Source organism: Phodopus roborovskii, unplaced genomic scaffold (assembly GCF_943737965.1).
Source record: "Phodopus roborovskii unplaced genomic scaffold, PHOROB, whole genome shotgun sequence".
NCBI lineage: Eukaryota > Metazoa > Chordata > Mammalia > Rodentia > Cricetidae > Phodopus > Phodopus roborovskii.
In genome coordinates this window covers 13,747,688-13,774,293 of record NW_026126469.1, presented here as the reverse complement: position 1 = coordinate 13,774,293, position 26,606 = coordinate 13,747,688, and the positions used below count along the sequence as shown (strand labels likewise).

General features: G+C 38.2%; 1 protein-coding gene across 2 annotated transcripts in view; it reads left to right on the top strand.

Moving 5' to 3' along the window:
* The window catches only part of Fgf12 (fibroblast growth factor 12), a 354,306-nt gene extending 329,323 nt beyond the window's left edge, over positions 1–24,983 (top strand). For both annotated transcript variants that reach the window (XM_051191257.1, XM_051191256.1), the window contains exons 4-5: positions 3,232–3,430; positions 24,831–24,983. In XM_051191257.1, the coding sequence (XP_051047214.1) occupies positions 3,232–3,430; positions 24,831–24,949 (318 nt within the window). In that variant the 3' untranslated portion in view covers positions 24,950–24,983. The remainder of the gene's footprint in view (positions 1–3,231; positions 3,431–24,830) is intronic.
* The last annotated feature ends 1,623 nt before the right edge of the window (positions 24,984–26,606 follow it).

Sequence of the window (26,606 nt, the reverse complement as noted above, 5' to 3'; positions counted from 1 at the left end):
TATAGACACCAATGCTTCATTTGGGTTCTGAATGATCTATCATAGTTTCTCATGATTGCATAACATTTTACTTACCAAGTCTTCTCCCCAACTCCTCAGCCTAATTTTAAAAGGAAACAGCTAAATTTAAACTTGTTCTATACTTTTTCACTTAATGCTATAAGAAAACCACAACTTGGTTTTCTTATAGATTGACAATACTGGAAGATAGTGGGAACACTAAGGGGTTGAGCATAGTGGGACTTCCTTACGTCAATTAAGAGTGTAGTCTTAGGAAGGGATCTCTGTCTCTGGCTTCCTATTTTGTGAAACAATCTTTTTCCCTATCTCCCCCCTTCTACCATTTATCTAGAGCCCTTTCAGCCTCTAAAGCCACCAGCTCAGTGAGCTGCTTTGCTTTTATTATTAACTTGCTTCAGGGGGTTAATCAGTTTGAAAAACAGACCAATACTAGCCTGGCAATATAGTTCAGAGGAGAACACTTGCCTAGCATACTCCAGCCCTGGGTTCAGGACTCAGTATCAAAATCTGAAAAGACTTATAATGATACTTTATGCTAATTGAATCTATACTTCTTTAATATCTATACTTTGCAATGATTTGATTCTTTGTTGGAAATATGGATATGCTGTCATAAGATCAGTGCTGCCATGTAAGAACAAGCAATGCTTTTATTCTCTCCCCTTACCTTCTCCAGCTAATTTGTTTCTCTAATTCTTTTTTATTGGAATATAATGTACACACAATAAAATTCACATTTAAAGACTTTCAGTGGATTTTATTTCTACAAAGTTACACAAATATCAGAACTATTTAATTCTGACTCATTTCCATCTCTCCAGGGAAGCAGCCATTCTCTGTTTTATTCCAACTCTGTGGTAGCACTTGACATCCGTTACTTTCCATCTCTGAAATTGTTTGCTCATTATATGCAGTATTACAAACCCTGTTGTAATATTTCATATAAATGGAATCAAATAAGTTTTAGCATTTGCACCATGTAGCCTAATGGTTTTGTGTTCCACTTAGCATAATGTTTTTAAGGCTCATATATATTGTCATATGAATCAGAATCCCATTACTCTTACCACTGAATAGTAATACGTTATACAGCTATGCCACATTTTGTTGATCTACTCATCAGCTGATAGATTCTTAAGCTGTTTCTGTAATCAATACTATTAACATTTATGTATAAATTTTCTTATGGACATGTTTTCACTTCCTGTAGGTGTATGACTAGAAGTAGAATCATTGGATCCTTGCTAAGTGTATTTTTATTCTTTTGGGAAAATGTCAGGCTATTTTCTCATCTATTACACCATTTTGTGTTCCTAACAGCAGTGTATGAAAGCTACAGCTTTTTTTTCCCACACGTATCCTTATCAACACTTTTAACTGTGCAGTTTCTGTTGCCCTTGTATTAAATAGTATTTTATAGTCATTTATATCCAAGATTAGCAGGATAATTTCTTAGAATAAAATGTACTCTACGAATTCTCATTTTCAGTTTTAATACAAACACTGTTAATGTACTATTACTATTTTACTGCATTTCTGCTTTCTCAGTCCCATTCTTTGTTCAGTAATATGAAACCCATTTCAAATCAAACGAGTCCCTTTAGTTAGCACTTACAGCCTTCACTAGCCTCCTACTTGTTTGTCTCTTATCTCTCTCTAAATGAAGTCAGGAGTGTCATCTATAAAGACATGGTTCCTACCAGCTTTATTTTCATGTGGTCATGATTTTGGAAGTTCTCTGTGTACAGTGACAAGACTCTCTGTGGGGATCATGTTTGTCATGCAGCTAATGCCTATAAAACACAAACACGAGACTCAGCGCCCACGTGGAGTTTATTTAGAGAGGGGAGAGAAAAGGGAGTAGCTGGTAGCCAACCGAAAGCAGGAGGGGGGGCAGAGAGAGGCCAGAGAGAGAGAGAGAGAGAGAGAAAGAGAGAGAGAGAGAGAGAGAGAGGCCAGAGAGAGAGAGACCAGAGAGAGAGCAAGAGGGGGCAGAGAGAGAGGCCAGAGAGAGAGAGGCCAGAGAGAGGCGCTTGGCATGCTTGCTTTAAAAGGGGGGCTTGTGCATGCCTAACTGAGTCCTCTGGCAGCCAGGTAAAGCTTGAGCCGCCTGGTAAGGCTGACTTAGGGATGACATGGCCATGAGCGGCCCTCCCATCGTCAGGCAGGGGTCAGCTGGTTGATAGTTCCTAACATTCCCACCTCTTATTTTTATTAAAAAGGTGGGGGTTGGGCGTGGCAGGTTAGGGAATAAGGATGTTGAGACTGCTTCCTGCTGACTTGGGGGCTTAGATCGTCTTGGGGGAGATCGGAGAAAGCTGGGGTGCTGCCATGTCCTGGTAGCTGGTTGTTTCATAGCAGTCCTGACTGTATGGAACGCTGGCGTCTTTTTGAAACCTGGCAAGATGTTAGCAGAGCAGAGAACAAGGTTAAGTTTTTGTCCTAAGTACTTAATGGGAGAAGTAAGGTGGGGGAGGGGCCCCCAAGAGGGTCCCAGGACAAGGTTAGGAAGTCCCAAGGCCAGGAAGAAGTTGAGTAATATTTATTTGGAGTGAATCTGACCTGTAAATGGATCCAATTCTGCTCCCTGGAACCTCAAGAATCCTTTGGGTTTGTGAAACATAAATATTACTTGCTTATAGCTGGAAAAAATACTATCACGTTTTTCTCTTGCTTATCTCAGAAAGACAGGCATTTCATCTTTAGAAAAATACATTTCATTCTTTGACATATTAAGATGTGATTTTATTGTATTGATTATAAAATTGTATTACACACCAGAAACAGAAGTATAGATGTTTAAAAACATCTGGTATACCTGTGTTGTTTGTGGTCGCATTTTGGTTTTGGTTCCTAGGGGTAAGTTCTACCATTTTGAACCCATGGTAACAGCCACTAAAGAGAGAACTGGCCAAACACTTTGACTTATAAAACATTTTACCTGCTAAGATTTTAGACCTATCCAGGGCCTTTGCCTCCCATAAGTAACCATATATGAACAGTTGTTTTCTCTGGAATAAAGGTTGACTGGAAAAAGAACCTCGAGTATTGATTTCGTACAATGACGCTCTGTATGGGTGCAAACTGAAATTGTGCCTAGCTTCCTGTGCCTTGTTCTGAACACTGGAGATATGTTTGAGACTAGTTTGGATGCAGCTTTTGCTGATTCATTACTAATTCCTTTCTCTTTTATTGTGTTTATTTCTGCAGGATGTTTTTACCCCAGAATGCAAATTTAAGGAGTCTGTGTTTGAAAACTACTATGTGATCTATTCTTCAACCCTGTATCGCCAGCAGGAATCAGGGCGTGCATGGTTTCTAGGACTCAATAAAGAAGGTCAAATCATGAAGGGGAACAGAGTGAAGAAAACCAAGCCCTCATCTCATTTTGTACCAAAACCTATTGAAGGTATGAAAACAATGTCCTTTCTTCACTGGACCCTGATCGGTGTGTTGGGAATGACTCTTCTTGTCTCCTGTTCTGTAGGCTCTGCCTGAGGTGAAATAATGGAGCAAAGATTCAGAAAATATAATAGGAACTTTCCTAGCAAAGAGAAAAGCAGAGTAGAGAACTCTTACAAATATGTGATACTTAGAAAAAAAATGTACTTGTATATGGAAGCTAGAAAATTCCTGAATGTAGAAAATTAGTGTCAGTTACCAACCACTTCCTTACTGAACCCTATTCCCTCTTTTATAATACCTCTGAAAATACTGATACAATTTATTACTATTAATTTTTTCCAAGTAATTTTGTACATGTGTGTGATGCTGATTTCTTCATCCCCATGAGGAAATATAATAACATCGTCTATCAGTTTTCTCATATTTGTAAGGAACAATAGTGTGTTATTTTATTTGATCTGCAGTATTTCCCTTCCCATCTGAGCCTAAAAGTTGTCCTCATTTCACCACTTAAAATAGTATTGACTTGTTTCAAATTAAGCAGGGAAATCCTTTTGAGGGAAACTATTTTTTTTCCTCAAAAGTTCTCTACTTAGAATGTTGAATGACCATATTTGCAATGCAGACCAAAGAATGATTATATATTGACACTTACAATATAACATTACATTCTGGAAACCATTATGCTAGCTTAAACCACAGCTTAGTCTTCTTTTCTGAAGAAATGGAGCCATGGAGACAGTACATTGCAGCTCTGACTCAGTTTGACTTGTAAATGTCATAGATGTGGTCAATTGGAGAGTGTGCACAATGCCAGCTGCCCAGTGTACATTCAGTAAGTGTGACTACAGCTGACTGTAGCAGTCAGTCACGTCACAACCTAGCTCATATTATATTATGTTCAGAATGCTGGGTGGAAGGTGACTGTCATTATCCCTAATGCCTCTTGAGTCTTTTCTCCCATCACAAGTCTTCAGTCATGCAAAACTGAGTTTATACTGTGGTTGGCATCCTGCTTTCTTTCACACCGGCCCTAATTTTCCTCCAACTTCTGCTTATTAACCTTTGCAAAAAAAGGAATTTAAGAGCCCATACTTCTGCTATTATTTTTCTCTGACTTCTTTACCGGAAGAATTAAGCACTATTTCTTGTAACTCCTATATGTTTTTCTGCTGATCATGTTGTTCTAGGCATGCCTATTGTCCCGCTGTCTCTGTCCATTCATGGTTAACTCATTCTCTGAATGAATGGAGTATATTTCCCGCCCTTTTTTTTTTTTTTTTTTTTTTTTTTGTCACATCTATCTTTTGCCATGTGCACTATTTAGCATGCCATAAGGAGATATTTGATCAGTTCTCAGATGAATAAGTGAACATGAACAGGAACAAAGTACATGAAAAAACTATTTTCCAGAGGATATATTCTTAGAGGTATGAAATGTGGTCGCTAGTGGCAACAGTGTAGTGGAAAACATAGTGCATTTCTTGTTGTAGAATTAATATTGGGAATTAGAAAAAGGATGGTCATTTCCACAGAAAGGAATATATCATTGAGGACTAGGTTAGACTCATATAAACGGGGACAAGGAAGAATCTCCCAGACAAAACCTTTCCGTATACACTGCAGTTAAAGGCCTGCTTTTTAGGGCTGAGTAGAAGATCTCTAAGAGGTAGATAATACTGCTATAGGAAATATACTCATTCTTTGGAATGCTTTAGCAAATAACACTTTCAGCTCCTGTATCATTTTTAACATTTAAGCTGATGTATTCATTTTTGCAACAGTAGTACAAGACCATTAGCAAACTTTGGTAGAGTAGAAGAATACTTTTAAAAAATCTATGAGTTTTATTTATTCTTCATATAGATAGTGGAGTCCTATGGAACCCCTCCCACTCCATTGCCCCAAAGGAAACATCTATCATCTGCCTCCTTAATTGGGGCTGCTTCCTGTACTCTGGTTGGTTGAGTTTCCTCTTGGGGTGGATGGCCTTATGTACATGTCAAAAAGAAATGCGTGGGATGACTGTGCTCAGAGTCCCAGATGTACTTCAGTGTTCTGCTTATTGCTGCATTTTGTATAAATAAGGGAAGGTACAAGAAGACTCTTACAGTGCTATAAACTACAATTAAGATTGGCCTCACACAATACATGTCCATTGCAGATTAGTCATGCTAGTTCTCCCAGAAACTAAATCTGGAGGTGAGCTCTCCAGAAGTGGTGCTGCGGTGTCCCAAATCAGGGACCTTGGCTGCTTGACTCCTTCACATCTTCCATCTTAGTGTCTTGCTGTGATTCCCTTCATCTCCACAGTGCAGACAGAATGATGCACAAAATGTAGCTCTGTATGGAGTGTTTGCCCAGACCTGTGCATTGCACTCTTGTCAAAACTACATGCACTGTGTGTGGTCCTGCCAGCATCACTACCAGGATCATAGGGCAAGGAGGACCTAGAAGAAGGAATTGAAAATCTATGCAATGTTTATTGTGTCAGCATAGCTGCCACACAATTTTAACACCTCAGTGGCATTAGGTACAGAGAAGAGGAACATATAGCCTTTTGGGGGATGGCTTCATACTAAATATATATTCAGGTCTGGGAGGACATGTTAGAGTGGGCACTGAGACATCAGTTTCTGCTTCTGGATTGCATCTTCTTCATTTTAGAGTGTCTCGGGTTCCCTTACTAGCATCATTTTAGTTGTTTGTTTTAGTTTTGCTTTTATTGTTGAATTATGAAGATTTCTCCTTTTATACTGGAATGAAAATAGCATCTGTTTTTTAAATCAGAATCACTAATACTAGAATTTAATTCCAAAGTCCTTTTTCATGGTTCATTTATAGGGAAGAACATTCAGGTGTAAAATAATAAAAATACGATGAAACTCAGTTTTGAAGATGGAAACTTAGCTGCTTTCCCATCAAGGACCATTTAATTCCCTGTCGATGATGTATTTGCCATTTTTCTTAAAAACCAAAGTGTATCTAATCAACAATATCAGTCAGGTTTTATGATTCTTTCTTCTTATAGGTTGTGTTTTATTTATTTTTGTTTGTTTGTTTTGTTTTGTTTTTCAAGACATGGTTTCTCTGTGGTTTTGGAGGCTGTCCTGAAACTAGTTCTTATAGACCAGGCTTGCCTCAAACTCACAGAGATTCACCTGCCTCTGCCTCCCGAGTGCTGGGATTAGAGGTGTGTACCCTAGGTGGTGTTGTATGCCTCAATTATTTTCTCATTTTTATGAAGTAGGTTCTAGTGTAATTTGCTTCACAAATGTTGGAGTTGAAGCGAAGAAACCAATGTGCAATTAGTCCTGAGTCTTGGAATCAATGGGTAACATAACAGGCATTCACACCAAAGCACTCTGCCTCAAACAGTCAAGTGCTGAACTTCCATGAACTTCAGGTTGGTCTAAAGTCAGAAAGCTGTGTAGAATTATTAGGCAACAGGACTCTTGAACATGTCTACTAATGATTGCATCTCCTTTCCTTCTCCTGGTATATAACACAGTGTAGAAATAAAACTCCTTGCAGATCCTTGGCAGAGATTCATGCTCTTAAACTTGATTTCCATGTGGTGGTACATGCCTTTAATCCCAGCACTCAGGAAGCAGAGGCAGGCAGTTCTCTGTGACTTAAAGGCCAGCCTGCTCTACAGAGCAAGTTCCAGGACAGCTAGGGTTGTTGCACAGAAAAACCCTGTATTGAAAAACAAAACAAAAAATTACTTGATAAACAGAAATTGGTCAGGTCCTTTATGCTTATAAATATTGTTATAGTAGTCAATGTGCAAAATTTGAACAGTTTGCCATCAATTCTTTAAGCAGCTATATTTTATAACATTGGGTTTCTATTAGTAAGAAAGTTATTTGAGGTCAGTCACGTTAAATGTATTTTTTTTTTTCCTGTGTATGCAAACTTTTTCCTTCCTGCTGGGTTTTCAAGCTATTGTTGCACTATATCAATTTAATAGTCACTAGACATGTTGTGTATATTATCTCTATTTAAAAGAATCACAATAGTCTTAGGTTATTCTTATTTTATAAATGAGATGAGTAATATTTAAACTAATTATGTAAAGTGTTCAAGATTACAAGTCTAGAAAAATACAACTGTGAGATTACAATTCAGCAAGCCCAGTGCCGGTGGATAAGCACCTGACCCTAAATTATTCTTCCCTGCCATTGGGAATAAGCTATGAATATCCAGCTACCCAGAGAAGTTAGTGATGATGAGATGGTGATGCAGAAATGCTGTACCATGTGTTAGTCATTTTTCTGTTGCTGTGATAAGTCACCATGAGCAAGGCAATTTACAGAAGAAAGAGTTTATTTTGATTTGTGGTTCTTGAAAGTTAGAGTCCATCATGGTGGTGACAGCATGGCAGCAGACAGCAGATACAATAGGCTGAAAACTCCCATCTTGCAAACAGAAAGCAGAAGAGAGCAAATCCTTCCTTCACATTCTTCCTTCAGTAAGACTGCACCCAAACACCATCACCAACTGCAGACCAGGTGTCCAAATGTTTGAAACTATGGGGCCTATCTCTCATTTGTACCACTACAGACCATGATAAAAATCACACAGTAAGCTGGTTTTAAACTCAGCAGAATTAAGACAACTGTTTATGAAGTGATATAGAAATACATATTGAAGATGAGTGCCTGGAACTATTAATGGAGTACAATGCTCAAACTGAGTTAAAAAATAGTTAAGAATACATTGCCTTTGTCCCTTTTATTTTTTTAAACATATTAATAAAAATTAAAAAGAAAATTTATTTCAAAAACTAGTAAGACAGAGTCTGAATGGATTAAAAAACATGGAAATCCAATAATCTTAGAAATAAATAACTCAGTGAGTCACCCAATCCTACAGTTTGCTCCCCACAGGAACTGCCCTTCCCTAGTATATATAGATACAATGAACAGACAGAAAAAGACATTCCATGCTAAAGGAAAACAGTGGCAGACAGAAGCACCTATACTTACATCAGATAAAATATACCTTGAGAAAAACTATATGAAGAGGTAAAGAAAGAGACAAATTCAACAAGGAGATAAACAATTGTTATATACTTACATAATATATAAAATAATTATATACTTACTATTTTAATGCTCTTAATTTCCCACTATGTAAACTAATTTGGGATACATTATTTTTTTTTTTTTTTTGCATATAGAGTATTTTTTATTTAATTTTATATAACAAAGTCCAATTAAATGAAAACAAACATTTATACACAATATTTGGGAATTTGGGCGTCGTTCTTTCCAAACTACTTCCTGCTGGTAAGGGGCGCTGTCTTGGGGGATTCGAAGAAGATTCAGATATCCTAGCTGTAGTCTGTAGGGCTGTTTTGTCCAGCTGTTTGGAATGTAGGATCAGCTTGTACTCTGTTTCAGGCGGTCTGGTGTGATCAAACCACATTAGTCTGGAAGGAATCCACATCTTTTCATTTTCTGTGGAAACAAAAATAGAAATACTTTTCCCCAGTAACTTGTTCTTCAACTTAAATTTTGGAGTCAAAGCGTTTTTTTTTTATTATTATTATTTTACATGTCGATCCCAGTTCCCTCTCCCTCCCTCCCTCCCTCCCCCCAAGCCCTCCCTCCCTCCTTCCCTCCCTTTTGCCCTCTCTACCCTCTCCCATGCACTCTAAACACCCTCCCCTCCCAACCCCCCACCACAATACAATATGTAGGGGAATGCCATCCAGTTGGGGTCATGTAGATCTGACAGGTCCTGTGAAGTAGGGACTAGGGCTTCTCTCCTATCTCTAGAATAAGGCAGTTATCCCTCCATGGGGGATATGTTTGCAAAGTCCTTTTGTGCACCAGGGATACATCCTGGCTCCACTGTCTGAGGTCTCTTAGACTGCTCAGACCTTCTGGCTGAGACCCATATTCAGGGGAGTCCGAGTCAGACCCCTGTTGGCTTCCCAGCTATCAGTCTAGTGGCCCTTAGCTCCTCCTTGTTCAGGTAAGCTGTCTCTATGTACTTCTACCGCATGGTCTTGTCCTCTCCATCTGCTTCTGGGTTCTAGTTTGACTCAGTGTTTATGTATGGGTGTTTGCTCCTGTTTTCAACAGGCATTAGTTGAGGACTCCATGGAGAAGTTAGTTGTTGATCTCACTCTCCGGGAAGGGCATTTATGATAGCCTTTCCACGGAAGCTGAGATTGTTAGTTGGGAGCAGTCTTGTAGTTCCCTCGACCTTTCTTTGTGTTCAACTTTATCTTCAAACCAATATTGGCTCCCTCTTTTATGTTCTCTCTCTCTGTCTCTGTCTCTCTCTCTCTTTCCTATTTTCCATTCCTAACCAGGCTCAATCCTCCTAGTCGCACATGCCTTCCTCTCCTCCCTCTCATTTTCTCCTACTTCTCTCTCCATTAGCTGTCCTCCCCCACTATACCTGAGGTCTGGGGGACTTGTCCCTTCCCAGTTCTGTGAGGGACTTTATATGAATCTCTTAGAATACAACTTGTATCCTAGTTCCTCTGGTGATGTGAATTATAGGTTGGTGATCATTTGATCTAGGTCTAAAATCCATATATGAGTGAGTACATACTGTGTTCCTCTTTTTGTGACTGGGTTACCTCATTCAGGATGGTTTCTTCAAGTGCCATCCACTTGCCTGCGAATTTCAAGATACCATTATTTTTTTCTGCAGAGTAGTATTCCATTGTGTAGATGTGCCACATCTTCATTAACCATTCTTCAATTGAAGGGCATCTAGGTTGCTTCCAGGTTCTTGCTATTACAAATAGTGCTGCTATGAACATAGTTGAACAGATGTCTTTGTTGCATTGATGTGAATCCTTTGGGTATATGCCTAAGAGGGGGATTGCCGGGTCCTGTGGTAAACTAATTCCCATTTTCCTGAGGAACCGCCATACTGATCTCCAAAGTGGCTGTATGAGTTTGCACTCCCACCAGCAGTGGAGGAGTGTTCCACTTTCTCCACATCCTCTCCAACATAAGTCATCACTGGTGTTTCTAATTTTAGCCATTCTGGCAGGGGTAAGATGGTATCTCAAAGTTGTTTTGATTTGCATTTCCCTGATAGCTAAGGATGTGGAGCATTTTCTTAAGTGTCTTTCAGCCTTTTTGATTTCCTCCATTGAGAATTCTTTCTTCAGTTCTGTACCCCATTTTTTAATAGGGTTATTTGGTGTTTTGTTGACTAGTTTCTTGAGTTCTTTGTATATTTTGGAGATCAGCCCTTTGTCGGATATAGGATTAGTGAAAATCTTTTCCCAGTCAGTGGGCTGCCGTTTGGTCTTGTCAACTGTGTCCTTTGCCTTACAGAAGCTTCTAAGTTTGAAGAGGTCCCATTTATTAATTGTTTCTTTCAGTGTCTGTGCCCCTGGAGTTATGTTCAAGAAGCGGTCTCCTATACCAATTTGTTCAAGGGTACCTCCTACTTTCTCTTCTAAGAGGTTCAATGTGGCTGGATTGATGTTGAGGTCTTTGATCCATTTGGACTTGAGTTTTGTGCATGGCGACAGACATGGGTCTATCTGCAGTCTTCTACACACCCTCATCCAATTGTGCCAGCACCATTTGTTGAAGATGCTGTCTTTGCCCCATTGTATCATTTTAGCTGTTTTGTCGAAAATCAGGTGTTCATAGGTGCGTGGATTAATATCAGGATTTTCAATTCGATTCCATTGGTCTACCTGTCTATTTTTATGCCAATACCAGGCTGTTTTCAGAACTATAGCTCTGTAGTAGAGCTTAAAGTCAGGAATGGTGATGCCTCCTGATGTTCTTTTATTGTATAGGGTTGTTTTGGCTATCCTGGGTCTTTTGTTTTTCCATATAAAGTTAATTATTATCCTTTCAAGGTCGGTGAAGAATTGTGGTGGGATTTTAATGGGGATTGCATTGAATCTGTAGATTGCTTTTGGTAAGATTGCCATTTTTACTATGTTTATCCTACCTATCCAAGAGCATGGGAGGTCTTTCCATTTTCTGGTATCTTCTTTAATTTCTTTCTTTAGAGTCACAAAGTTCTTATTATATAGATCTTTTACTTGTTTGGTAAGCGTTACACCAAGATACTTTATGTTGCTTGTGGCTATTGTAAAGGGGGGATACATTATTTTTTAATATTTTTGACAATGAAATTGTATAGTTTCCCCAACCCTCGACACACACACACAAAAATTTATAATTGTTTTTATTTTTGGCATTCACACATCTACTTATGACAGGATATGTGACACTTCTTGTAAGTACTTTAGTGTAAAACCACAAACTCTGATGGAACCTTGCATTAGATTTACATATAAAATACTCTAGACCCATTCCCTTTATTAAATTAGTGAATGAACAAAGTAGTTTTATGAGCTATTCCTATCACTGGCAATTTGTTATTTACTTGTCTATTTCTTCTGAGTGAAAACCTAAGATGAAAGGTAGTCTAAACATAAACTGTATTTTGAAAGAAGGGTTTTATTTTTTAATGATCTCTCTGTGGTCTAATTATAAAGCATATACTTGGAAGATACTTCTAGAAAAGAAATGTCAAACAATAACACTGCAAGCTATCAGGCATATAGCTGTTTAAACACTCAGTTGCTGGGTGTTTTATTTTTAATGTTCAAGAAAATCTTTATAAATCTGTAAACCCACTGCTTACGCCATCACCACCCTGGCAGCTCCCCACACTACATGATGAGTGGGCTGTTCTTTTGTGAAGTCGATTAGCCCTAGGTGGTAGAAAGCCAAATGTGTTATTTTAGTGTTGTGATTGTTTTTGCTTTCTTCAAACATCTTTGCCTTTATCCTATTCCTGTGTTGATTTCATTTGAATGTCAAGATTCCTAAAATTAAGTTTATCCTGCTAAAGGATCTGTAATTCTTAAACAGATAACTTGATAATAATTACCCACTTGCCCATTTCCCTTCAGTCCTTCACTCTATGTGTTAATGAGGGGTTGCAGACACATCTCCTAGATGGATTGACTTGGTATTTAAGCCCAATGCTATGTACACTGCACAGAAGCCTCTACTTACTTGGATCGTCTCTAGAATTTACAACAACAGAACAGGCTCCCTGATTCTTGGAGCATTATTCCACTGCTGAGAAGTGACACCCCAGATTTAAACTGTCTCAAGTGACTTCCCCCTCCAGTATCAGAAGGCAAAAGACTTTGAAAAAGAAAAAGATACAAACACCTCATTTTCTCCTCCCTTCTCCTTCAAAAGCTCATTACTCAGCTCTTGCAGGTGGCCGAGTAATTATAATCAAATTATTCACCCTGAAAAGTTGTGTGTGTGTGTGTGTGTGCACACACACACACGCGCGCGTGTGCACACACACACACACACATGTTATCCAAAAACTTTACATTTCCAGGGCTGACTACTGGAGAAAGAAAGATGTTACCAAAGTATTTATTGATTGAAAACCATCCCATAAAAGTACTAAGTTTTGAATTAGGAGTACTAGCACACTGCTAACAATTACTTTTTTTGACAGGAAAAGAGCATTAAAAATGTGTCTTTACTCTCTGTTCACTGTGGGGCAATTACTTGTTATCAGTTTTCTTTGTTAGTTATGTAATTTTTAAGACCCAGCAGAAAAGCATTGATTGTGGCATCTCAAACAACAGTATCCTAACTATTTGAAGTATTGTTAAAAGTCACTAATCCTCCAAAATAATCTCATGAGATCTGGATATGTCCTAGGTATTTTCAGCTTTTAAAGCTGTCTTAATGGCTCTGATGGTCACCAATTGAGGCTAGGTGTTGTGAACTGAATTTGGTGTTGAATTACTCAGCATATTTTGATCAAGTCTGGTCACAGGCAGCTTAAGTTTATTTAGATTATTATGATCACTGCAGAGAGTGAAGTTGAGTAAATTTTTCCTCTGACACTATATATGCAAAGACAACTCTAACCTCAAAATAGATAAGGGAGAGTTTATTCTTGAACCAAATGTGAGTGACCATGGCCCAGGATCACGGATTTAAGTTACTTTAAATTCCATATTCCAATGTGGTAAGAGTTTGTTAAAGAACAAAGAGAGTCGTAACTTTTGAAATGAGATGGTAGAGACATAAAGCAAACACAGACATCTCTGCTATAGACTCAGATGCTCTTTTACAACACAGTCTTTGGTTAGTAACCAACACGGTTTTCATAAGTTAATGCATTCCAAAAAGTTTCACCTGATAGTCATGAGAATGTCAAATCAAACATGAGGGATCAAAAATGGCTATTAATGGGGTTAAAGATGCACCAAGGGAAATTGTAAATAGGCTGTAATTCTTCCACACTCACTGGGAGTTCTGTTCAACTCACCAGCCTTGTAGAAGGTCCAGTGAAGTTCAGATCCTTTCAGGAACTTTCCGTCACAGACACATTGAACTTAACTATCCATGTTACAATTTAAAATTCGCCACAGTTACTAAGATAGGTATGTTTTAGTGCTAGGTTAATTATTACATGGAGTTGGCAGGTGTCTTGCCAATTATTTTACTAACTTGATCGCAAAAATATGTGTAACCTAAGAAATACCAAGTAACCAAGAATGAGACAGTTTGGTTCTGATTACCCTTGGTAATACTTTGCTAAGTAATATTGAGAAAATGATTTTCTCCTTGACAATCTTTGAGAATGAAGTCAATTATAAATTCCATCAGCATCATAGAAGTAAAATGAGGGTTAGCCACTGTAAGAAGGTTCAGTGTCTCAAATTTTTCCAGGTTTAAAGCAAAAGGCATGTATGTTGTCATTGTCTTATTGTCTTTTGTCTGGAAGAAATACTAAGAGACAGGACATTTGATGAAAAATATCTCAGTGTCATAGAGCAGAGATTCCCTCCCACAGCTTACACAGTGAGTCACCAAAGAGAAGGGCACACTGGGCTTCTAAGGTTGTGAAGCTCCAACCACAAAAATGAAAACCACAACTTATTTTGATGTATGTATATATAAATAAGTTTATATACATATGTGCATATATATTTAAATCATCTGGAAGAAGAACTAAATGGTTCATGTGCAAAGAGTCTCTTTGGGGTGAACCATACTAAAGATAAATACAGAAAGATGGATTCCCCAACCTTTCCTGGCACAGCATATTGCAGAAAGGATATTCGCACTGGCTCTCTGATTCTCTTTGTCTCTCCCTCCCTTCTTCCTGTTCCACCCTCTGTCTTCTTCCCTTCTTCCTTTGAGTGTCCCTTTCCACTGTAACTCTTCACAGCAGATTTTTGCTAGTCTCTGGAGTGAATCTTTAATGAAACATCCCCACCTCTTTCCAACACATTCTTCACCTGCTTCTGTCTCCTTTCATACCTGAAAATTGCTCCTGCTCTCCTTTCAGATAAAGACATAAATTTTCTTTTGTTTGTAGTTTCCCAACATTGTAACAATTCAGCATATTGGGGGCTTCCCTATGACCTGTTACCTCCAAACCAGTGTTTAACTCATTCCCACATTTCCAAAGAGATTCCATGTGACAGTAATTAAGGTGTGAAATTGCTTCATGCTAATTGCCCAAGCCTTTCTATGATCTGCTTTTAAGAGAGCTGGATATTTTTAATGGTACATTAACTTACAGAACAATCTAATCTTTCCATTCCTTGGAAATTAGAGAAGGCCAAAGAAGATTTGATAAATTTTAAGTAATAAAAAATTATTAGTCCTATTTCATAGAAACTGATAGAAGACAGTGATTCTGAGTTTCATTCAAAACATAGGGTCAACTTCCTCCATTTGGATAGAGAATTTGTCACTGACAATGGCAATGGCCCTGTGTGAATGTCCAGCAGCCTATTTCATGACAGTGGTGACTGTCAGAGATCCCCAAACCACCACCACCAGTCCCAGTTTTCTTCTCATCTGTAAAGACTTGGGTAGTGATGTTAAAGGGGTCAATGGGCCACAGCTCTGCAGCCTTGTCCTCTTTGCTTAGCACTGTAGTTTCAACCTGTTGAGTTAACTGGATTATCATTTGATAGTCACCAAGACCTTGGTATACACAAGCTGATAGCTATTATCCCCATTTTAATTGGGAGGAAACTTACTTTTAGAAGAATTAAGTAATTTTCTCCAATCCACATGATATCTTCCAACTTGAGACCTCACACACTCTTCATACCATGAGTGTCAGGGTGTGTGTGCGTGCTCAGGCAAGTGTGTGTACATGCACACATGTATAAAATGTTAACAAGAGTTACAGAATTATAAATTGGCAACATTTTAAAGTTTTAAATTTGTTCATCTGTTAATTTTTCTTGCTTGAAGTTTTACAAGTATAAGAATGCACATACACTGAAATGCAGGCTTATAGAAGTACTCCGTGTTTGTTATAATGATGGGGATATAGCAGGATGGTATCCACAATGTGGAACCAAGCACCTCTGGCTTTTCATAATTGTCACCTTTACAAATAACATCAGCTCCTGCATTTTATTTTTTATATGTTTAAGAAAGTGTTGGTTTAATCTACATGTTCAGGGAAAAATAGTAGTGATTACTGAATGTTGCAAGTTGTAATCAGAAATGTGAGCTGTGATGATGGTGTACAGAACCTGCATATTCCAGTAGCTACATTTGAATGCAGGCACTAGTGAACAGAACAATGGAGCAAAGCATTAAACAGAAGGTCTGTAGTGGAAAACCTGTGCTTTGTTGTTGTTGAGTAAACTAATAAGGTCCAGTAGCAAACATTAGTTACCTCTTCCCTTTAAGTGCACAATGTGTGAAGCAAAAGGCTTCACACATACTATCACACATTTGGCAGCTTATGATTGTTTATAATCAGATATAATATTTCATTTGTGATTCCATGACTGCTACATACTCAGTACACACTCACACACTCAGTACACACTCAGGCAGCTACAGAAACATCAACCTTCGTGTAACTGGTGCCCTGGATACTAGCATCCACCTTATGAGTTTGTTCTGATCCCATTCAGGGGCCACACTTGGGAGTTTTAGCAAATACTGTGTCTTAAAGTATTCCATGATGGGAGTTCTGCTCTTAGGGAGCTATGTTTGTCCTTGTGTCTAAAAACAATGACAAATGTTTTGCCACCCAACCTCTACCTCATTGTACTTAGAAAGCTCTGCTGACTACCTCATTTCAGTCTGCTATTGAGTTAGGAAATTAAAACCTAAAAATGGAAAGAAAGGTCAGGAGGGGAAAGCGCGAGCAATTGGTGTGTAGGTTAGAGTATGGGAAAAGGTGGAAGGAAACGAGCTCAGGTAAGGACATGGTTTGACTTGAACTTGGTGCTAAAGAACCAAGCAGAAGTATCTGCCTTCCAACCATCATCTCTGCACAACTCATCTGAAACCACCGTAGCAAAAGGGATGGCACGGACATTCTCCCACAGAAATAGTCTGAGAGTGAAAGAGAACCAAAGGGTGCCACAACGACTCTCTGCCCTCAACTGCTGTACCAATAGAAGGGGAGCTGCCAGATCAAGGACAGCACCGGCAAGCCAGATGTACGGAAACAAAATCAGTTTCAAAAATTCAGACATTTCTCCATAAGATCTTGAAAAAATCTGGGGATTGAAATTGTTGACATGTGTGAGGCATTCTTATTAAAATTAAGATATATTAGGTGGCTGGTGAGATGTCTCAGTATTTAAAAGCACTGGCTGCTCTTCTAGAGGACCTGGATTCAATTCCCAGCACCCACATAGCAGCTCACAGCCATCTGTAAGTCCAATTTAAGGGGATCTCATACCCATACACAGACAAAATGCAAGCTGAAATCCAACACACATAAAATATAAATAAATAAATAAATGAAGTTGTTAGATGTATCATCCACAATGCCTGGATTCAGACACAGTTAGTGGCTTATACTCCACATTGTCTCAAATTGTCACAGGGGAGGACACTTAATCTGGGTTTCTGTAAAGGCAGGTGTGAAGCTCAGGTGATAGCAAAGATTGGGAGTTTTGTTTGATCTTGTTTTCCAGTTTATTTCCAGTTTATAATATTTATTTCTTATTAAAAAGAAGAAAATGATTTTTCCCTAGTGCCAGCTTTCTTCTTAAGCCCATAATGGCTCCCTCTATCAAGGTATCTCTTTCCTTGCTCTCTTCCTCCCCAAACTCAACCTTCCTGATCTCTCATGTTCTCCTTCCCACTCCCTTTCTCCCCTCCTCTTTCTCCTACCTCCCTCCCCTCTCCCCCATGCTCCCAATTTACTCAGGAGATTTTGTCCCTTTCCCCTTCTAGGGAGGAGGTGATCCATGTATGTCTCTCTTAGGGTTCTCCTTATTTCCTAACTTCTCTGGGGTTGTGAACTGTAGGCTGATGAGCCTTTGTTCTGTGTTTAATATCCACTTATGGGTGAGTACATACTATGTTTGTCTTCCTGTGACTCTGTTACCTCACTCAGGATGGTTTCTTCTAGTTTCATCCATTTGCCTGCAAATTTCAAGATGTCATTGTTGTTGTTGTTTTAACTCAGCATTGAGAAAACAATGTGTAAACGTATCACATCTTCTTTATCCATTCTTCAGTAGAGGGGCATCTAGGTTGTTTCCAGGTTCTGGCTATTACAAATAATGCTGCAATGAACACAGTTGAACAGATGTACTTGTTGCATGGATGTGCATCCTTTGGGTATATGCCTAAGAGTGGAATTGCAGGGTTTTGAGGTAGATCGGTTCCCGTTTTCCTGAGAAACCACCATACTGATTTCCAAAGTGGTTGTACAAGTTTGCAGATTCACAGTTAAACATTGAGTCAAACTCCTAGAATCCAGTTGTAGAGAGAGAAGAGTGGTGAGCAAAAGAGTCAAGACCATGTTGCAGAAGCCCACAGAAACAGGTGACCTCAGCAAGTAGGAGCTCACTGACTCCAGACTAACAGCTGCAAAACCTTCATAAGACTGAATCAGGCCCCCTGAACGTAGGTGTCAGTTGTAGGGCCTGGGCAGTTTATAAGACTGCTGGCAGTGGAACCAGTATTTATCTCTAATTTATGAAAGGACTTTTGGAAGCCATTTCCTATGGAAGGATACTCTCTCTGCCTAGATACAGGGGGAAGGGTCTTGTTCCTGCTCCAAATGATGTGACAGACATTGATGCTCCCCCATGGGAAGCCTCACCCTCTCTGAAGAGTGGAATGGGAAGATGATGTGGGGAATGAGAGGATGGGAGGGAGAGGAAACTGGGATTGATAAGTAAAATAAAATTGTTTTTAAGTAAATAAAAAATTGTTTCCACATTAAAAAAAAAAAAAAAAAAGAAAATGTCACCTTTTACCCTCAGTCCTGAAATGAGTCATGATTTCAGGGTACAGGAAAAACCTCCACAAAAATGTTATTTAATGTTTGAGGGTCTAAAACAACATAAATCTGTCCTTGATGAGATAGTGGCTCACTGTTACAGAAAGTGGTAGAAATGCCCTCTCCCAAGCAATGATTATACTTTGAACTTTGACAAAACAAAACAAGCAAAAAAAAGTAGCCTTTCTGGCTAATAGAGAGAGAGAAGCTTATTCTGGTGTGAATGGGAGCTGTGAAATTTATATCACCATTAGAGATCATGTCTAGACAGATTCTTGGGCATGCATGTTCCATGTTCACACTTTGGTTCTAGTGGTCTGTGATTAGAAATTAACAAGCAAACTCTACATTCTGATTCTGATGCTTGTATGAAGTCATGATTATTTTTTAAACAACAGACTTTGTTATTGCTATTTCCTATGAGATATTAATTATTCTGGGTTTTATCAGTTGTTGTTTGTCTGAAATCATTAAGGTCTAAATTAAGCTTCTTCCAGAAAAAAACACATAGTTACTAGCTTTATCAAGTGAAAACTGCATTGCAATTGCAGCCACAATTGGTACTTGGAATGTATACAGTAGATCTCAGATGGCTCATGAATCTTGAGCTAAATCCACCTCTATGAAGCTGAGACTGTATTTGCAAAGAACTGAACAATTTATAAACCCTTTAAAATGCGTTTCTGTGAGATTCAGTTTGGCTGAGTTTTCTAAACTGGCTGGGTGTATCCCTGCCATATGAATAGTTTTTATAATAATGATTGAATTATTAGATATCCCCCCAGATACTTGTGATTTGTTGGATGGATATATTATTTGCTCTTCATTTAGTATCAGTTTAGATTCCTATGCATTAACATATGGAGATCATTGTTTCCAGTTGTAGGGGTGGAATTTAATGAGGTTAGCCCTGGCCCACTTCTCTCTCACTATGTCTATATATTATTCCATCCCGTATTTATGCTTACCTTAACAGTGCATCCAAAGTAGGGATGTTTGTGTTGTAATTGTTCATAGCATCATAGAGCTAAATTGATAAGTAACACGGTTATAGATATTTTTTTTTTACTGAATCCTTGAATCCTCTTCCAAAGCCTGTATCTCTCAGTCATATCTCCATTCTCTACTCTTTTGTTTCAATACTGAGACATTTCTGATTACTGGGGAGAGGCTACCAAACTCTGGACTAAGCAATTCTTTTACAGAGCACATGGGAAGTGGAGGCGGGCAGTGAATGGAGAGAGAAGTAAGAGAAGGAGAAGGGGAGGAGAGAAAAGCATGTGGTGCGACTAGGAAGATTGAGTCAGAGTCTATTGAAGACAGAAGAGAGAGAGAGAGAGAGAGAGAGAGAGAGAGAGAGAGAGAGAGAGAGAGAGAGAATAAAAGAGGGAGCCATTATTGGTTTGAAGAGAAAACTGAACCTAAAGAAAACTGTACCTAAAGAAAACTGAACCTACAAGACTGCAGCCAACTAACAATTTGAGCATCCGTGGAAAGGCTACCATAAATGCCCTTCCTGGATAGTGAGATCAACAACTAACTTATCCACCATCATGGAGCCCTCATCTAGTACCTGTTGGAAATAGAAGTAAACACCCATAACTAAACACTGAGTTGAACTAGAATCCAGATGCAGAGGGAGAGGACAAGACCAGGTTGCAGAAAATCATAGAGACAGCTGACCTGAACAAGGAGGAGCTAATGGGCCCCCAGACTGATAGCTTGGAATCCAGCATGGGACTGACTCAGGCCCCCCCGAATATGGGTCTCAGCCAAAAGGACTGAGCAGTCTAAGGGACCTCAGACAGTGGAACCAGGATGTATTTCTTGTTCACAAAAGGACCTTGAGGGCACATCCTCCATGGAGGTACTGCCTTAACCTAGAGACAGAAGTCCTATTCCCTACTTCAAATGACTTGACAGTTCTACATGACCCCATCTGAATGGCATTGCCCTACATGTGGAATTGGGGAGGGGAGATGGGAGGGGAGGGTGGTCAGGGTGCATGAAAGAGTAGGGAGAGAGGGTAAGAGGGAGGGATGGAGGGAGAGAGAACTGGGATTGACATGTAAAATAAAAAATAAATAAATAAATAAAAGAAAAAACAAAAAAAGTAGTTCTTTTAAAAGAAGACATTTAACATGTTTGACTGTTTTGCCTGCATGCATGTAAGTGTATTACATTCATGCCTTGTCACTGAGAAGGTCAGATGACAGTGTCAGATTCACTGGACCTGGGGTTGGGGGGTTACAGATGTTCTGAACCACTGTGTGGGTGCTGAGAATTGAACCTGGTCATCTGCAAAGAACAGCTAACCATTCCTAACTGCTGAGCCACCTCCAAAACCCAGATAGTTAGTTCTTTATTTATTATTTATGCTCAAGGCAATTAGGATGATTTTACTTGTGAGAACATATGAAAATATAATTTACCACTTCAGTCATTTTAAGTGTGCATTTCAGTGCAGTTACGTTTATCCAGAGCTTATCAGCCATTCCCAGCAATCCTCCCATAACTGTTTTCATGCTGCAAAACTGAATCTGTATACCTGTTAAAACTTAACTCTTCATCTCCTGTCTCTCACAACAATTTTGCTTTGTCTGTATGCTTACCATTATTCTAACTTTCTCATACTGATTCATGCAGTATTTGGCCCTTAGGAGCTGATTTGTCTGGCTTACTGCCATATCTTCAAGGATTATCCATGCTGTGGCACATATCAATATTTCTTTTTTTCAAAAACTAAATAAATTTAGTATATTTGAATTTATAGCCATTATATCTATCTATTGTTCTTTAAATGGGTTCTTCCCCCTTGGCTATTGTAAACAATGTGTCAATATTCAAGAGTGTGAAAAAAATTTGTTCAAGGGCTTTTTTCTTTCCTTTTGTTTTGTCTACATCTCCAGAGTATCACAGTTGGATCCCTTGGTAATTCAGTGTGTAATTGTCTTAACAATCATCATTTCGCACAATGTCGTGCCACCTTATGTTATGAGCAACAATACTTAAGGGCCCCACTAACTCCACGTGCCTGCCAGCTTTGTTGGTTTCAACTTATTCTTTTTAACACATTCATGCCATATTCATCTTCAAAACCATTTCTTGATGACAGTGGCAGTATTTAGTGCAAGTAAGTCCAACTTATATATTAATTAATATGCAACCATAATAGTGTAAACACTGTCTAATATCAGTTAGTCTGTAGACGCTTGTTTAGATCAGAATCCCTGACTAGATATTCTCATCCTGGCTCTGCCACCACTCACCCTGTGATATTAGGGAAGCCATTTCCTTTCTTTTATGTTTAAACAGTAAAGGTAATGACTTACCTATGATGATCACAAAGTTATTCTAGTTAGTAAATGAGACAATCAATTCAAAGTGGGTTTGAATACCTCAAAATGACAGATTTAGTTGTAGGATTAACAGTTTACATTTTGATTTACAATATATTTGTCGGACACCTTGTGCTTTGTCACTTCTTCAATTTTGCTCTGTCATTCATTTTGCAGTATCAGAACTGGATTCAGAGGAAGTTATTACAACTATTGGAGGTAGCTGTTAGCACTCTAAAGAGTGATTGTCCTTCGCCTGTCCTTTTCTTACATTGTAATTGAATTCAGTTGTGCTCTGTAAAGTACATTTTAGTTCTAAAATTTGATTGAGAGCTATAGCCCTTTACCTGTTACAGTCTAAAGTTAGATGTTTTGCTGAATCCCGGAATTGTAAATGATAATGATAAAGTAATTGGTTCAATAGTGCCCTCTCTCTTTCTATCTCTCCCTTTCTCTTTTCCTCCATCCTTCCTCTTTTCATCCCTGCCTTGCTCATTCCCATTTCTGCATTTTTGTGTAACTCCTAGAATTACCTGAGTAAATTCACTTTGTAAACAGCAGTGTAGAGAATGAAATACCTATTTGATTCATTGGGTGCAGGAGAGATAGTGTCTTTCAGGGAACTGGAAAAAATAACTGTTAACCCTTTCGTTCACTAAAACCCTGAATTTTATTATTCAGTTTAATGGGGTATAGTGAGGGTAATGACTGAATTACCCTAAAAGAAAAATTCCATCTTCTGTTGTGGCATTATTGAGTTTTACTATGATAAACTCTAAAATTCCTTATGTCAGCTTGGAAATTCCTTTATGGATTCTACTTCAGGGATAGCCAGTAGGGTTAATTTATTGGAAAATTTGACTGCAGCATTAATTTTAGTGCTAATATTTGTGTGTTTATACTTGAAATACTCTATATGTGAGATATAATAAAAACATAAAAATAAAAGTCCAAATATATAATGGGCAGAATATATATAATGAGAACAGAAGAGATGTTGCAATTCTAGGAAACTCGACTATACAAACACATTGTTTAGTGATTCTTAAGTTACCTTCAAGTATTCCCTAAGATGATGTGGAAGTCATCTGTGGCCCAATATTTTTTTCTGGGTATTTAAACAGAAAGATTCTTTTTATCCCTTGAGATTATGATTTATGTGATCTGTGCTGGACAATGGAGACCGAGTTTTTACAGGCGATGGGGTGGTGTTTAGAGAACTGCTTCTTGGCAGCCTGTGGATTGCTTTCCAATGGAATCACTTCATTACCTTTGAGTGGCCCTGTGTGGTAGCCAGTTATAGATAAGTGGATATATTATACATAAGTAAGAGTTTGCCTTCACCTGTGAGATTTGGGACCTACTCTACTTTCCTCATAGCAGAAATACAATAAAGAGCTAGTACACTTGAGGAACTTCAACAATCTTCTAGGCTATACTATAAAAATTTTCTAGGATTCTTTTTGTTGTTGTTATTAAAGATAGGAATTTGAATTACCTATTTACACCATTTAAAAACATCAGAATCAACTCTGATTAGCTAGGAAGCTATTAGCTCATTGCTTACCTGTAAGTTGCGCTTTCCCAGTTCAACCAATGGCAATTGGAGATATTATAAGTATTAATGGAAGTAATTGAAATGATTAAACACATCATTCAGAATTAGATGTTTGATACTCTTGCATAAGACATTGGAAAAAGCACCTTTCATGGCTATAATCTGTATTACTCAGAGAATTTGTATTGTAATTCATCAGCATCACCTGGTAGCTGAATAAAAGTAAAGAGTCCCAAACTCACCAGAGAACTAATGACTCCTAAGTCACATAGTAACAATACCCCTACTTAGTTTACCTGCACAGTACTGCACATAACTAAACACACTTGGATGGGGGGAGGAACATGTCTCTTCTCTGAACTAGTGTTCAAAACAATGCTTGTATAACTAGTCTGTGTTTTGAAAGTAGTGGAATGGCTTAGACCAGAACAGTTTATATGTCATTCTCAAAACCATACTGTCTAAAATCTTAATGAATCATATTATTTTTTATTTTTCTTGATCATTTTAAATGTTTGCTATCGCTTCATGCTGATACAAAATGCCATTTTTTTTTCAGTCATAAAAGTGTGTCTGATTTGACAGACACTAAGCAGCTAAGACAGCCCATGGACCAAATAGTCAAGCTCCCGAAGATGTAGTATTTCCCAGTCATAGCCAACAGAGGAAACTATTTGATTTTGAAACCAGCATTCAAATTCCTGAATCATTGTGGTGATGATAGGTAGAATAGATGTTTGTTTGTTCTTATTTCAAGAAGGAAAGCAGCTCCTGATACTTAAATAAAATATGCCTATGTCTCTATCAGAACGACCACTGAGGCTGAAAGATTCACTGTGGTGATTTATCTTGTAAAGATAGCTGTGAACTGGAAAACACTACTAATTCTAAGTGATAACTGAGCAAAACCCATGATAGCTCTCAGATGACAACCTTAGAGCCAGACAGAGAAGAGAGGACATGAACTTAGTCTTACATTAAATTACCACATTTCCTTATTGGAGAGCTAGTGGTACATGGGCTCTGTGCCTTAGTTTAGGTGAAGGAAGTCAGGGCTAATTAAGAAAATATATTTCTACTCCTCTATCCTCATCCAGATAGCACGTCTCATGAACGATGCTCTGAAAATTCTAAATATTCTGAATATTCTAAAATTAAGTTCAAGAAGTTCATTGAAGTCAGGTCTATGTTGATTATCATTAAGTAATTTTTACAATTTTTCTTTCCAGTGTGTATGTATAGAGAACCGTCACTACATGAAATTGGAGAAAAGCAAGGACGTTCGAGGAAAAGTTCGGGAACACCCACCATGAATGGAGGCAAAGTTGTGAATCAAGACTCTACATAGCTGAGAAGCCATCCTATTCTTCCATCTCCAACATCTCCTTTATCCTCCTTCCCTTTTCCCCATTTTCTCCAATAAATCCACCCCAAACAAGAGAAAAAAATAAAACGGCATCACAGGACTTAGTAGCTGAGATTCTGCACTCAAAACCTTCCTTTGTATAGGACAAGAAAATTGAACCAAAGCTTGCCTGTTGCAATGTGGTAGAAAATTCACATGCATAACAATTATCGCACATAAAAGCAAAGAAAAAATAAATCAGGACTCCACAAACATTAAATTCAACTGTGTTGTTATTAAGAGAGGGCTAACTGCAATGAAGACACAACTTTAATGCAGACAAAATACAGTCATTGAATGGATGGAAAAGGTTTTGAGAAAGCCACTTAAAAAAAGTTGAACTGTAAATCCCTTTAAGTTCTAGAGAATTCTGTGATGTACAGTTTTGTTTCATCTTTGTATTTTCTTTAGACTTCTGTAAATGATACACAATTATATCCTGTTTCCAGGATATTCTTTCAATCCTAAAATTGAACATGTCAAAATTATATTCTTCTACTGTCTATCAGTCATTTAGTCAGGGTCCATTTAGCATGAAGAAAAGTTTTAAACATTATTCTTGATGTTGATAATATTTTATTTTAGAAAATGAAAATCTTGTGTTGAATTTAATCATATTAGCTGATTCAATCCTTTGTAAAGAGTTTCTCCTAAGAGAATATCATATTTTTATCTAGGTATTGACCTGGGATTTTATTATTTTTTAGACATTCAGTGAAACAGGTTTTCTTGTATGTCTGAGGAGATCTAGGGACCCCCCGCCATTACTGAGTCTGGTGAAGAAGCACAGGCTTCTTGCTTTTTTCCATTCAGTCTTAGTGTTGATTTGTTGGGTACCTCTGAGTGTGTACACATGTGCATGTCTAACTGTCATAGGAAGTTGTTCATTTCTCTCTCTCTCTTTTTACCATATCTTGCAGCAGGGAAGATGGAAGGTGGTCTTTACTGAAGAAAATAAATCTGAGATTCAGAGTCAAAGAAAATTTCAATACCGTTTTTACATTGTCAGAGTGGTGTGTGTAGACTGTTTTTCAAACTATGAGAAATTGGAAGAATGGTAGCGAAATTCCTAACTTACCATCTATGAAGCCAGTAACTTGTTTGTTAGTATTAGTCACAGTTATAAATCTAGTTTGCAGTAATTCTGTATTCTAGACAACAGAAGGTAACCAATTAAACATGGAATTTGCAGGTGATAAATTTCAAGGGAGAAAAAAATGTGGAATTAACAGCTTTGATTCCAATAGATAGGGTCTTGTTGGTGGATTTATGTAGTGAAAAAGGTCTCTATGTAAGAGCAAGCAAGCACATGGTTAGGAATACTGAAGTACTGGAAACCATTAGCAAAGACATGAAGTTATACCATGGCATTGGAATTACCAGGTCTACACAGGCCTGGGAATCATGAATGGTATAGAGACATCCGAATTAAAACAAACCAAACAAGAATGTTAAAAATGTTTGCAGATTTATGGATATCATAATGAGAAGACTTAGCATGTAACTTCTCCTATATCTCTACTGTCCAGCATGTATTACTCCAACTATGACTCCCTAAAATACATACTTTGCAGAAGATCTAGGCCCTCACCTTAAACCT